The sequence below is a fragment of the Cariama cristata genome, unplaced genomic scaffold (assembly GCF_000690535.1).
Source record: "Cariama cristata isolate BGI_N322 unplaced genomic scaffold, ASM69053v1 scaffold33133, whole genome shotgun sequence".
NCBI classification, from domain to species: domain Eukaryota; kingdom Metazoa; phylum Chordata; class Aves; order Cariamiformes; family Cariamidae; genus Cariama; species Cariama cristata.
In genome coordinates, this window is record NW_009610695.1 from 1283 (window position 1) to 15051 (window position 13769).

Sequence of the window (13769 nt, forward strand, 5' to 3'; positions counted from 1 at the left end):
CCCCATTCTGTGCTTTAACTCTCAGATGATTGTATAAAAGGTGGCAATTTCAATATCTGTCCCTGTTCTGAACAACAGGTGACTGTGATTTGCAGCCTTGGACTATATCTCACTTCACTTTAGAGAGGAGGTACCCAAAAGAATTCCGGATGTTAAAGGATATATTCAAGGTCCTGCAGGCTCTTGCTGGCAGAACTAGGAAGCAAGTGTGGCTCTCAGGGTGGCTAGCCGATGATGGTAACATGCTTTTATGTCAGATCATTTAGTTGGAGAAAAGCAGATGCAGTCTTCTCCATTTTAGTTACCTTTATGTTTTTCTGGGTCAGGTTTATGCTTTCCTGATGTGAAGTAGTGGCGAATAAATCAGTGCTGATTTTTTTCTTTTTAAATGCATGCTTTAAAAAATACCTGCAAACTGAATGTTTTATGTCCAGGAATACATTTTTCAGAAGAGCATCCCAGGATATAACTTAACAATCTGAGTGTGACTGATGCTTTTTCCTTACAGTGTGTGCATGTTGGAACAGGCAGGCTCAGAGCTTCCAAAGCAGCAACAGAAGTAATCTTAAATGTTCCTGAAACTAGAGTGAGTCCTCTGGAAAATGGCTTGCAAGTAGCTTCTGAAGACTCTGGACTCTCAACATGCACAGTAGGTAACTTGTAAAGGGAAGGTTTTTTGTAGTTATTCATGTGTGTTCATTTCCTTGTGGAACTAAATTGCATTCTTTCAGTGTTTATTAACAATTGTTCTTAAGACTTAAGCTAGGAAATAGAAGTCTTAAGGCTTTTGTAAATGATTTATGATTAGATTTTTTGTGAAGATCAACATTTTCTTTTTCTTAAACATGCTTCATTTAAGGAAAAAGCCATTTTAAAATAGGTCTTGAAAATCTAAGTGTAGTTCATACACAAAACCAGCAAAGCTGCATTGTTAGCTGGTAAAATTACTTTTTTTTTTTTTTCTCTTCCCCCAATGAGGTTGGACTTTGGATTGATGCTGGAAGCAGGTATGAAAACGAGAAGAACAATGGAACTGCTCACTTCCTTGAGCATATGGCTTTCAAGGTGAGCATGAGTATTGCTATAGAAGTTTACAATGGATTTGTAAGTTAGTTATCTTTAAAGATCAATGGTGAGAATTTTGTTAGAATTGTATAAATAAATTTTCCAAATTGAAGACAGGAGGGAAAAAAAAAAAGAGGGACAACTTAGAATTTGGTTTCCATTAGGAAATGAAGCTAAAGTCCTAGTTCTGTGTAGCTGATACAGAACTATAGATTAATAACACAGGTCTAATTTTAACTCACTTTTAACTTCTTGTAATAGCCTTAGAAGATACACAGTCCCCTTTTTGCCAGCTTTTTTTTTTTTTCATTTGGGAGCATAGTAGGATTTGTATCTGACTTTCAAGCTTGGAGAGATTAGTATGCCAGTTTTCTTTCCAGAATACCTTTTCTTTCTCCTGACCTTGACTTTTCCAGACAGGAAGTAGTAATGATGAGTAGGTGAATTAAAGGGTCTAGTTTGATTTTCTTATTGTTTTATTTCAGGGAACAAAAAAGAGGTCTCAGTTAGACCTTGAGCTAGAGATTGAGAACATGGGAGCTCATCTAAACGCGTATACATCCAGGGAACAAACCGTGTATTATGCAAAGGCTTTTTCGAAAGACTTACCAAGAGGTAAATTGCTTTCATGCATCAGAAAAGCAGCAAAGAATGAAATGCTTATCCAGCTCCTGATGAGACAACAGAGAATGATGCTTTTGCAGTGTAACAGTCCCTTCTTTCCTGGGTGAAAAGTCCTTTCTTGAACTTCACAGGAGTGTGAGAATGCAGTTTTGGAAAGGAGAGTGCCAACAGGGAAGTTGGTATTTGAAACATTTTTGTCTTTAGGTTCCCAAAAGAAAATACCTTTTGGACTTCTCCATTCCTGCAGAGCAAATCTTTTGTCCCCTTGCAAATCTTACTAGCAAATGTTGGGCCATTTGGTCTTTGAGGTGCATTTTACTTTGGGGTGGATTTTACTTTTGGAATCGGATTTTTCTGGTAGTCTGAAAGTACACTTTCCATTCCCATCTCTCTTTTCAATTAGCTGTGGAAATTCTTGCTGACATAATTCAGAACAGTACCCTGGGAGAAGCAGAGATTGAGCGTGAGCGAGGAGTTATACTTCGAGAGATGCAAGAGGTTGAAACCAATTTACAAGAAGTTGTTTTTGATTACCTTCATGCTACAGCCTATCAGAAGACAGCCCTAGGACGGACAATTTTAGGACCCACTGAAAATATCAAGTACGTCCAAATCTGTGGCTGTCTTTAATTCTATGGAAACTTTTATATATTGAAAAGACTCATCTGAAAACATAGGGAACAGCGTGAGTTTTCATTTTTTACCCTGGAAGGTAGCTGAAGTTGCACTGGATATAACTATAAGAAGAATTCACGTATTGCCTTAAGTCCCCTGTGTGCAGGCATCAAAGGGTATGTGAACTTCAGATGTCTACTGCGTGTCTTCATTATTAGCCATCTTTTTCTCATGTTTGTTAAAAATGCATTTGACACAAAATTGGAAATGCTCCTTTTTCCCATTGGGCAGGTGTTAGGCATTGTCGTAAATACAGCTGTGTTTGCACTGCTCTTTCAGCACTTGTTTATACCAGTGCAGACCAGGAGACTGCTAAATGTGCTGTTTTCAAATTGGCATGAGATCATTAGTGGATCCTGTCTACACCTGACTGAGTTGTAATTCTCATGCCTCAGGAAGCTAGAAGAGCTTTGAAAGGCAAAATGTATCAAGTTCCTATTTCTTCTTTAGGAACTCACCCTTATTTTAGCTTTCTGCCTCTCTGCACAGCTCTGTGCATTGGCAGAACTTATAATTATTTTGATATTGTATTGTTCTGTACGTTTATTTCTTTTTACTCTAATAAACTTTACTGATACAGTAGTGATGTTTCCTTGACTGTTTCTAGATCCATAAACCGTAATGACTTGGTGGAGTACATAACAACACATTACAAAGGACCCAGAATGGTCCTGGCTGCTGCTGGAGGTTAGTATGAGATATTCACCCTGGGTCCTGTGAAACTGTGCTTGAAACCATGGTCTTCAAGTTTCTGGGAACAACATGGTGAATTACCCATTGTTCAGTAGGTCCTGGAAGTTCATTGTTAGCCCTGTGTGTTTTGTGCCTGCATGCCCTATGAACTTTTGTTCCCTTTTCCCCTCAGTAATATTCCAGAAACCTTCTTAAACCAGTACCGAGGAGGTCAAGATCATTCTTCCATGTGGGCAGGAAAAGAGAGGCCTAGAAGGGGTTCAGTGTGAAAAGGGGAGTAGCAAGGAAAGCAGAAAGAGAAACAACATCAAGGCTTGAAACTGAGAGCAAACAGCTTGATTTGGTGTAATATTAATAGAAGGCTATTGAAGAGAATTAGCGAGAGTTATCAGGATGATCTTATTCTGTATAACGGGGAGATGTGAGGAATCCGAAAGTGGTGCATTAAAGTGAGGGAACAATAAATTACTGCTTGTTTGAGCCTTTGAACTGTGCAGCAGTTTAACTGTTTACAGAGTAACTTTACTAAATATGTGAAATATCTTTGTTCAGGGGTCTCTCATGATGAGCTACTTGACCTAGCAAAGTGCCATTTTGGTAACTTGCCATCTGCTCCAGAAGGAGGACTGCCACCCCTGCCACCTTGTACCTTCACAGGTAGTGAGGTAAGCTGTTAGGTGGCTGTTTGAGCTGGCCCTTGTATCCCCTGTGAGCACAACTGACGTGCTCTCTGCTACGGAGAGAGAGCTGCTCAGCCACAGACTCAGCAGATTGAAAAGTTTCTTGCCGCCCAGTGAGGGCAATGGAGTAGCTGCTATCCAAAGCAGTACTTTCCAACATTTCTTGGACATGCCTAACTGCCACCACTTTTTCTGCGTCATCAGTTCCTGGAGGAATACCTCCCTTACCCCTGCTGCTACTTTCCTTTTATCCCCTTGCCTATGGTGTTGGAGCATTTCTACTTGTTGAGAACCACTAATTTAAAGGATATGGCAGAGAACCGAGGCATCTGCGGTCCGTTCCCAACTCCATTCAGATTTTGAAAAGTCAACAGCTTTCCTTGCTGCTGTTAGTTGTATAAAATGACTTGCAATGCCCTTTCTATGTATGTGGCATTAGGCTTGGTGTTGACAAAGTGCTCTGAAGTTGCCACGGGGAAGACTAATTAAGGCTGATGTTAAATGAAGCTTCATGTGCTTTAATTTTTGGTTCTCTGTGTGCATGCTTTATAATCCAGATGTAATGGAAATGTCTGTCTCCTGATGTTTAACTTCCCATATACGTTACAGTGTACGGGTTGTACTACAGCTACTTTCATATGTTCCCACAGATCCGTATAAGAGATGACAAGATGCCCTTGGCGCACATTGCGATAGCTGTTGAAGCAGCTGGCTGGTCGCACCCAGATACAATCCCACTTATGGTAGCGAATACTCTGATAGGTAATTGGGATCGTTCCTTTGGAGGAGGCGTGGTGAGTGAATCTGCAAGCACCTTCCTGCTCTGCATGAGGCTGGTGGGTGGGTGAGCTCTCTCTGACTTGGGTACTGCCTGTATTGACTGACTGTAATACTGTCTGTATTGACCCGTTCAAACCTATCTGATGGTGTTACTGCTACTTTATGGCTATTTTTGAAGGTCCTTTTTGGGAGTGGGAGAAGGGGATCCAGTCGTGAGTCTGAGAGCATTTGTTGCCCAAGATCTGGGAAAATCTTAGGAATTGGTTCTAAACTGCTAAAAAGGAGGTGTCTTGAGGTCTGCTAGCCCTCGTGGGAAGTAGGATGTTTCATACCTTTATGTCATCGGAACTTGTGGATATCAGTAACTGTCCCTTTCTTGAATCTAAGTAGCTTTATGATTTTGGCTTAAATCTGGGCTATTACTTGGACAAGTGAGATTACATGCAAGGAAAGAAACTGTTGAGATGAAGAGCTGGTAATTAAACTCATAGCTTCTGCTGGAGCCTGGGATACTACTGCACGTTCTGTCATCGTTGAAATGAAAACAGGAGACTATGAAGGTGACTACTGGTCTTTCAAAAACACTTCATAAAATAATGTATTTTTCTTTTGCCTCAGCAGAATCTATCCAGTAAACTTGCTCAGATTGCCTGCCATGGTAACCTGTGTCACAGTTTCCAGTCCTTCAACACCTGCTACACTGATACAGGGCTGTGGGGACTCTATATGGTCTGTGAGCCATCCACTATACAGGACATGGTGCACTTTGTTCAGAGAGAATGGTAAGCTAACAACTGTTTCTCTAAAAAGATTGTTTTCAGTGGAGGAATACAATTTCAAAAAGATAGCGGTCATTTAAAGAGAATATTTTTGTTTCTCTGCTTAGGCTTGACTGAAAAAACAAATGCATCAAATTCTAAACTTTGATACCCAATGCAGAGTCCCAGCAGCCAGTTTCTGGCACCCTTACTTGGAGTGAATAGCTTAAGGTTTAGGTTTGGTTTTCTTTTTCTGCCCCGGAAGAACAAATAGTAACTGTAGTTAATATAATAGCATTCCTTGTACAAAAAGATATGTCAGTGATTTTTTTTTTTTTTCACTTGCAAGTGACAGGAGTTACGAAACTGTGTCAAACCCCTCAGAATACTGCGAAGTCAGTGTACAGTGCCCATGAACTGCATGTTTGACAACTGAAAGAGTAAATATTCATGAATGAGAATAATGAATGTGCAAGTACCTACAAACACCATTAGTAGTTACCCATTCTGCAGTTGCTATCCCATGTGACGTACCAGGTGGTGGTGTTACATAGAGCTCTAGTGAGCACATAGGGAAATGAAGTCATGTAAGGTAGGTGAGCTGTCATGTATGGAATTTTGAAACCTGGGATTCTAGATAATATTCATTCACCTAAGGCTTAAATCTATATTGAAAAGATGTCCATAGGTGCAACTGTAATGCTTGAACTGCAGATCTGATTAGAAACAGATGTGTTATTTAAGAGCACTAATTTAATGTGGGTGAAATTGGAACAAAAGTTGAAAGAAAACTTGAAAATTAGTTTCTTTAATTACTTAGATCACTTCTCATATACCATTATTCTATGAGATCTCATTTTTAGCTGTCCGTTTGCTGCAGCTTAGCACCAGGGAAGACATGGAGCATTCCTATGACAAGAATGTGTTAAGATATCTAATGCATCCCCCTGTCCTCATGAAGTGTTCTGTGTGCAGTGTGACGAATCATTATCTCACCAAGAGCCAGGAAGTAATGGATTGCCTTCTGGGCTAATTACCTCTAATTGTTTGGCTCCTACTATCTTAGCAACTGCTGTTCTCAAGATAGCAAGTATGGACTACACATGCCTCAAAATATTCATTTAATAAAATGAAATACAGCTCTTCTAAGGGGAAAAACTTGCTTTTGGGCATATTGGTATGCCTCCAAAAAACCCAACTCTTAGGCTGCTGCTTTGCATCCTATGGCTTGTTTCCATACCAAACTCTCATCCCAACTCTGTCTATAAAGAGAAGTGCCCGGTTGGTGTACTAATGTATATGCACCTCTTATCACAGACAATCTTGTGTGCTACAGGCTACCATTATTTAATGCCTGTGGATTTAAACTATTTTTCAGGATAAGGCTTTGCACAAGTGTTACAGAAAATGAAGTAGCTCGAGCGAAAAATCTTCTGAAGACAAACATGCTGCTACAACTTGATGGTGAGACTTAAGAGAGCTTTTTATTCTTAGTGGAGTTGTATGCTGATAACTGAAGCATATTTTCCCCTATTTTAGGGTCCACACCAATCTGTGAAGACATTGGAAGACAAATGCTGTGTTACAAGCGCCGAATCCCAATTCCAGAACTTGAGGCAAGAATTGAAGTAAGCGGCACTCATGTTGCAACTCTTAAATTGGGAACCTTGAGAAATTTAATTGCTACAAGAGGTAACAACACAGCAGTTAGACTGTTTCCAGCTGAGAAAACTTTTACCTGTTTTGTTGCCTGTTCCCCTGGATTATATAAAATTAAGATCACAAACTTTTTTAGATGTGATTGATTGGTAACAAAGATGTCTCTTTACCCATTTTAGGCTATTGATGCCCAGACTATCAGGGAAGTTTGCACAAAGTACATCTATGATAAGCATCCTGCCGTTGCTGCTGTGGGTATGTAGTTTCCCTACCCTCCCATAACCCCTCCACAACACTCGGTATCAGTTTAGCATGTGTCATGGCCAACTTTCTTTAACTTCCAGGTCCAATTGAACAACTTCCAGAGTATAACAAAATCTGCAGTGGCATGTATTGGCTTCGTGAGTAGTGAATAACAAGAACTTTCAGTATGTTTGAGCTTTACAAAAAAAAAAAAAAAAAAGAAAAAGAAAAACAACTGCAGCCCTGCTTTAAGCTTTTGAGTTGGAGAAATGCATTTGAGAAGATTAAAACTCAAGAACCAGCCAGTTCTGTGTATCTGTATAATTAAGGAAGGAATGAAAACATGTACAGTATTTGCATTTTTATTATAAAACAAAGATTGTCAGTAAGAGTCATTTCTTGACTTTAGTAGCATTCATCACTTGTTCTTGAGCAGCCTTCTTTGCCTTGACCATTTCAACGAGTTCCTGGAGAGTTGGGGGGGAAAGAAAAAAAATACTTATCGAAATGTGGAACTTGTTAACAATGCTGTAGTTAAAACACTACATATATTCAGCCTGAAACACTCTAGCTCTCAACATAGTGAGGAATCTAGACAGTTTAGTAATTTAAAACATTTTCTCTTGGAAAAAAATTAATTAATGGAAGGTCAATGCTCATCAACTTCCCCTGTAGCAGGAACTTTACCTACAAGAGGCTAGGGAGAGGACTTTACCATCTACAAGAGCTTGCTGTCAAACTGTGAGACAGATTTCACGAGACAGACTTTTGTTCCCAGCTTCAGAGCCACTGCTTTCACTGAGGAAAACTTAGTCTTCACTGCTCTTTTGGGATTGAGTTACCAAAAAAAGTTTCTCCATAAGGCTCCATCTTGTGCTAGTTTGCTCTTGTCAGATACTGTCTCTGGTAGGGAAAAAAGCAGCAGTAAAATCAAAGACCTGGGCTAATTACAATCCTAGGAGGAGGTGAGGTACCTTACCTTATATCGCTTCATGCAGTCTTTTTTTGACCGGCCTGGAACAGCTGCTGCTATTTTCTCCCATCTTTCAGGAGTATTTACTGGATAAGTCTTCAATGCTTGTTCTAAAAGTTTCTGTTCTTCTGTAGTCCAGGGGGATGAATCTAAAGGTGATCCTGTTTTTAAATGCAAAAATGACAGTAAGAAAAAAATACTTAATAAGGAGTCTGAGAGCAGCCTAAGAAAATACTGTAAAATCTATCATAGTTGACTTAAAATCCTTACAGTTTTGTGATACAACTAGTATGACCTAAGGGTTATTCAGTGCTAAAAACGTGAAAGAAAACAAAAAAAACCCACCCAGACAACCCTGAAACTGACTGGACAAGTGGCCCTTGGGATCTTTAAATAAAGCACAGAGAAGTTAGAAGGTAACATCTTTCACTATCAGGTGGATGTTAGATTGCTGTAGCTGCCCTGTGAAGCCGCAGCGTTAGGGCTGCAATGTAGCTTTTCCTTTTGTGTTTCAGTAAGGAACACTTCGTAAGGAAACAGCCTTCTGCAAGCGTCTGGAAAATTCGATGGGAGGTGTTTGGGGTTTAATAGGAGACCAAAGCTTAGCTGCAGGATGATCCTGTATCTCGAGTGCATCCCCTCTGGCCTACTCTTTCCTGAAAAACCTACTCTTTCATGAAAATTCTCTAAGGAACTGATGATCTCAGCATCAGACTGCACCTGTTGCCTCACCAGGAAGCATTTCAAACTGTCGCTATTTAGTTAAGTGTGGCTTGTACTGTGTGTACCAGAAACCCTCAAATCCAGTAACAGAGCCTGGATCACATATTTGCTACCTAAGTTTGCTTGTAAGCAAGTCTTAAGTCCTGGATTACTTTCTTTCTAAGAGACATAGGGGAGACAACTCTGCAAGAAGGGCTCCCTTTTCACCTTTACCTTCAAATCGTTCCGAGGGGGCAGCACTGTCCATCTGAGGCACCACACCATGTTCTTTTTTAAATTTGTCAAACGCTTTCTTGTTTATATCATCTTTTTGGTGAGGGTCTATGAGCAAGAGACATTGAATAGAATAATTATTGCAACAAAATTTAAGCCAGATGTAATAATAAAAACATTGTGTAACAGATTATTAGTTTACAATAATCACATAATCAAAAAAACTAATTCCTGCTTCCTTTAAAATGATGGCAAAGAGGCTGGTAGATAAAATTAATCTTTGAGGGTCCAAAAAACTTTGCTGAAAGTGTCAGGCTCTCCAAGCCCTATCCTGCTTTATATTGCTCAGATAAATACTTTTTCCATATAAGCTTAAGCCTGAATCTGCAACTTCAGTGAAATCAAGAGGGATTATTCTCTCAAGTAAGCACTGTGGCACAAAGCACACTTATTACCCAGAGTACAAGCATGTCAGAGAGTGAGGAACACTGAGAAAGTCTGGGTTCTCCCTGTGCAGGTATGTGGTTTGGAATGGAGAAACGTCTTGAAACCTTTGCTTTTTTCTTCTGTAGCAGAATTTTTTGATTTTTCCTTGAGAACTTATTCCAGAGCTCTGTAGGCTCCATTTACCACAAAAGGAGATGAGCGACATTAATTTAGGTGTCTTACTCTGGTGCTGAATCCCATTTATCTTTTTTAAGTATCTCTATAACTTCATCAATTCAATTTATTCTAGATGCCTGCCTTTGCAGAGAGCTTGTTTGTCTATCTGAGTGTACAGGAGCCTAGGCAATGCATGTGGCCTAGACATCTGTGCGTCAAGCTAGATTCAGAGAATTCCCAAGTCACTCGTGAGGTCGTAACTTACACAATAACCATTAGGCTGAAACTACTGAATCACATAAATGCTCCTCTAAATCCTCCATCTGAACTACATTTCTCTTGGGGATATACAGAGGATTTTCTCATAATAGAAACACAATGCCTTTCAAAGAACATCAAGCTGTACAGAAGCATGCAGACCATCTTATTACAAAAATAAGGTAATATAGATACCAAGCTTTTGGAGGCTTTTTGCTTTATTGATGACATCTTTTGCTGTTCGTTTTATTCCAGTAGTAGAGTGCAAGTTCATGTAATTGGCAATAACTTCCCACCTAAAGCAAGAATAGAAAGGGTAAACGAGCATGTTACGTAATAGCTTATCTTCATACAAGATACAGTCAAGCTCCTGTACACATCTATATCAACTCCTAACTAAGTTTAATCATACTTAAATACATATAAACTCTCATGGTATCTATTTTGGAAAGCTTTCAGTCACTAAATGCAGATGTTTCCCTGAAGAATTCAGTCAGCTTGGGTGAACTTGTTGGCCTCTGACACAGGAAAAGGATGGGGCAGAACGTAGGTGTGTACGTGCAAACCTCTACTCAAAACTCTGCTCAGCTCTTGCTTTCTTGAATTCCCTAAAACCTCTGACATTAAATACTGCAGGCTGCACTGAAAGGGCTGAAAAGTTACTAACCCTGTTTCCACTGCCCCCTAGAAGAATACCTAAACATCAGATAAAGGCGCTTCAACAGGGGAGAGCTGCAACAGCCCTAATCCCCAAATTATTCCTACTACATTCTAGAAAATGGAAGGGAATATTTGCACCTGATCAGACAGGAGGATTGTATCTAGGCCTGTCTTCTCAATGAGCACTCTTGACTGCTGAGCTGCAGTGCAGAAGCAGGTACTGGTATCATCTCCATAAGGAGTATGAGAGCTTTTTTTTTTTCCCCCTAAAAGTAAGCATCCAAATCTTGTAATGGAGGCTTCATATCTGTAAATCTGAAGTGGAAGAAGGCACTTAATTCCTGGGAAAGAACAGGATTTAAGGCATGCTCCTGTTCTTGATGCTTATTAGCAAGCTGATTGTCAGTGCTGCTTTCTGTGAATCCCAGCCTTTCCCTTTTTGCCTGGCTCTCCCCCGAAGAGAGCTGGTGCACTTGACGCTTATCTCTGGATGTTTTCGTTCTGCCGTGTAGAGGAGAAACCAGCCTCACGTTCATTGTGGAGCTACTGGAAGTAGCTTACGCACTTACATTCCTACCCAGCTGTATCACGGTCACTGTTCTGGTTTTGTTCTCTGCTTTAACGACTAGAGCCTATCCTGTAGGAAGCCCTGTGCAAATATGCACCTCAGCACAACGTTGCTGATGGACTGAGGCCCACATTTGAGGGGAAACAAGATATGGGGCCAGAGCTAACTCCTGTGACATGCAGAGCATGGTACTAAGAGAAAACAAACCACAGGCTGCTCAACAGTCAAGGAAAAGGAAGAAGTTTAGGGAGTCCTTATACTGACATCATACCTTAGTATGGTCTGAAAATAAGTTGTATTATGCTTGTTATTTAATTAAAAATTGTTAGTAGGGCTTTTAACACCAAACCTGAGAAGTACCTTGAGTTAGTCCCCGCTGGGAAGAGGTTCACAGCTTTAATTAACAACTGTAAATCATCTTCTGGCCAATTTTTGCTTCCTCCTCCACCACCAGTGGTTGACTTTTCTGAACTCTTTGTTGCTTGGCGCATACGAGCTTCTGCCTCTTCTTTCTCTCGCTTTATTTGTTCATTTATTTCTTCTATCTGAAGGATTGTAAACAAACATTATTTATTTTTTTTACATTTTACACAGTGACACAAACCCCTCTCTCTGGAATTGCTTTGAGCCTTTAATTTTGCTTTTTCTGTTCTGTACATTATACACAAGGAAATGGAGGAGCTTATCTCCTCCATCATCCAGTACTTATCCAGTATCATTTCCCTCCATCTCCTGTGTAAATTTGGCCATCCTAGATTAGGAGCTGTAGCAGGAATCCATCACAAGTTCACTAGGAAATTAAATGAACACTCCTAGGATTATGGTAAAACTTCTGAACCTAGTGTGAATGTCCAGCCTAAGACCTGACTTACAGTGACAGATCCACAAAAGTATTAAGAACCTGAAGTGACTAGTGAGGGCAGTTAAACATACATGTTGAATACAGATTCCCAGATCTTCCAACCTAACTGCTACCTAAACCTGGTTATGCCAGAAGTTCTCAGTTACTCTGGTGGTACTAAGTTAGCATTAACTGCAACAACCCAGATTTTAGTTACTAAGTGCTTACTCAGGGATAGATGGCCATGTGTAGTTTGTTAGCAAGCAATTCAGCAGAACTTAAAGTTATCCATTGCACACCTTTGTGAATGGTAATGATATGTTGAGACTGTGGTGTGACATATCTTCAACGTATCTGCTTAGTATGACCAGTTCAGTCTTGGCAATATTTAAAAAAAAAAAAAAGCAACTATGCACACACCTGTTGGCAGGATGCTCAAAATAGGTTTTTCACTATCTATCTCATAATAAAATCTTCCTGGCAAAAGGAAAGTTATGAGATAGATAATTTTTATTAATGCAAAAGTGGAACAGTTCTAAGAGAGAGACAGAAGGGTGACTGTCCCATGTTTGGAATGCTGTCCTGGAGACTGGATCCAGTCCCCTGTAGAACAAGAGGGATTTGAGTCTTAAGTTGTCTGATGAGTAAACCTGACCCTGGGATGGGGACAGATCATCTTCCCCACCAGGAAAGAAAGGTCACAGCTGTGAATCCAAAGCAGATGAGAGAAAACACCTTATTCTTTCTACCGGATGTAGGTTCAGCCTTCTTAGTCCAAATAGCTTCTCCCTGCTGGCAAATTTAAGCAGATCCTTGCTGAGTTTTGAAGATCTTGATCACAAGCGTCTTGCTTTTCCCATACTTTGGTATCCAACCCACTGGCTCTTCCAGTGCCTACAGGCTGCCACACTTAAGTCCTTTTGTGGATCTAGCCCCAGGTCATGCATACTAGACTAGGATTTTTCTTGCATAACAGAATAGGTTAAGACTGCCCTCCTTCCCCTCTAGGTAACTGCTACCCATTGTCGGGCAAAATTAAATTCCTCTACTGTTTCTGTATACTGTAGAAATGGTAGGTGTTGTGTCCTTTACTAATTAAAAATGCACATTTTTTTTTCTTCAGCTGGCCCTGGTTATTTCACTAGCCGTGAACTGCACTATGTAAAATGGAGCAGAGATCAAGTTTGCCTGGGGATTCTGAAACTCAGGTCTTTGTAGGCAGAATTCCACAGCAGCTATGTTGTATCTTATTTTGATTCAGTCATGTAGATTTCACAAATCAAATTATTCTGTTATTTTGGATTTGACACTCAGCATAATTACCTGTTTTACTACAGCCGCCTTTCCTCCTTCCCTTGTTGTGGATGTAAGTGCTTCATTCAAGCATTGCAGACTAAAAATAAATTATTAAGTTACAACGGATAGCTAGTAGAAAGATAGGTATCAAAACAAGCAGAAATCAGCAGCAGGATGACTTACCTTGCCAGCTCAAGACGATCACAAAGCTTTTCCACCTCCTCCATCATTTTAACACAATCTGCCTCATTATCAGAAAAGTAATTCCAGTTCTGGAAGCAGAAATACATGTTCTACAAAGTTCTTGAACTTTATTGTCCTGTTCCTTCAGACAAAGGCTTAACACACAGCATTCTTCAGCCACTGCTGTGTTTGGACCTATTTGGTCAGCTTGACTCATAACTCAAAACTGTATGATAAGTATGTGGTTTAGTATTTAGTAAACCCACTTTCCCTA

At 40.0% G+C, this 13769-nt stretch overlaps 2 protein-coding genes across 2 annotated transcripts in view; one reads left to right on the forward strand and one right to left on the reverse strand.

Annotated features, from left to right (window-relative positions):
• Nucleotides 1-469: 469 nt before the first annotated feature.
• PMPCB (peptidase (mitochondrial processing) beta) lies at nt 470-7478 on the forward strand (the record flags this gene model as incomplete). Its single annotated transcript, XM_009697967.1, has 12 exons — nt 470-649; nt 979-1065; nt 1551-1680; nt 2093-2291; nt 2972-3051; nt 3610-3722; nt 4388-4531; nt 5139-5299; nt 6654-6739; nt 6815-6903; nt 7114-7189; nt 7279-7478. Coding segments are annotated over 12 exons (1410 nt in total), but the record flags the coding sequence as incomplete, so codon positions are not given.
• Nucleotides 7479-7494: 16 nt separating this feature from the next.
• DNAJC2 (DnaJ (Hsp40) homolog, subfamily C, member 2) overlaps nt 7495-13769 on the reverse strand; it is a 17774-nt gene continuing 11499 nt past the window's right edge. Inside the window, exons 10-16 of the mRNA XM_009697966.1 lie at nt 13496-13584; nt 13340-13409; nt 11536-11720; nt 10143-10243; nt 9087-9194; nt 8157-8311; nt 7495-7644 (exon numbers count right to left, since the gene is read on the reverse strand). Coding sequence (XP_009696268.1) covers nt 7570-7644; nt 8157-8311; nt 9087-9194; nt 10143-10243; nt 11536-11720; nt 13340-13409; nt 13496-13584 — 783 coding nt within the window. The 3' untranslated portion in view covers nt 7495-7569. The remainder of the gene's footprint in view (nt 7645-8156; nt 8312-9086; nt 9195-10142; nt 10244-11535; nt 11721-13339; nt 13410-13495; nt 13585-13769) is intronic.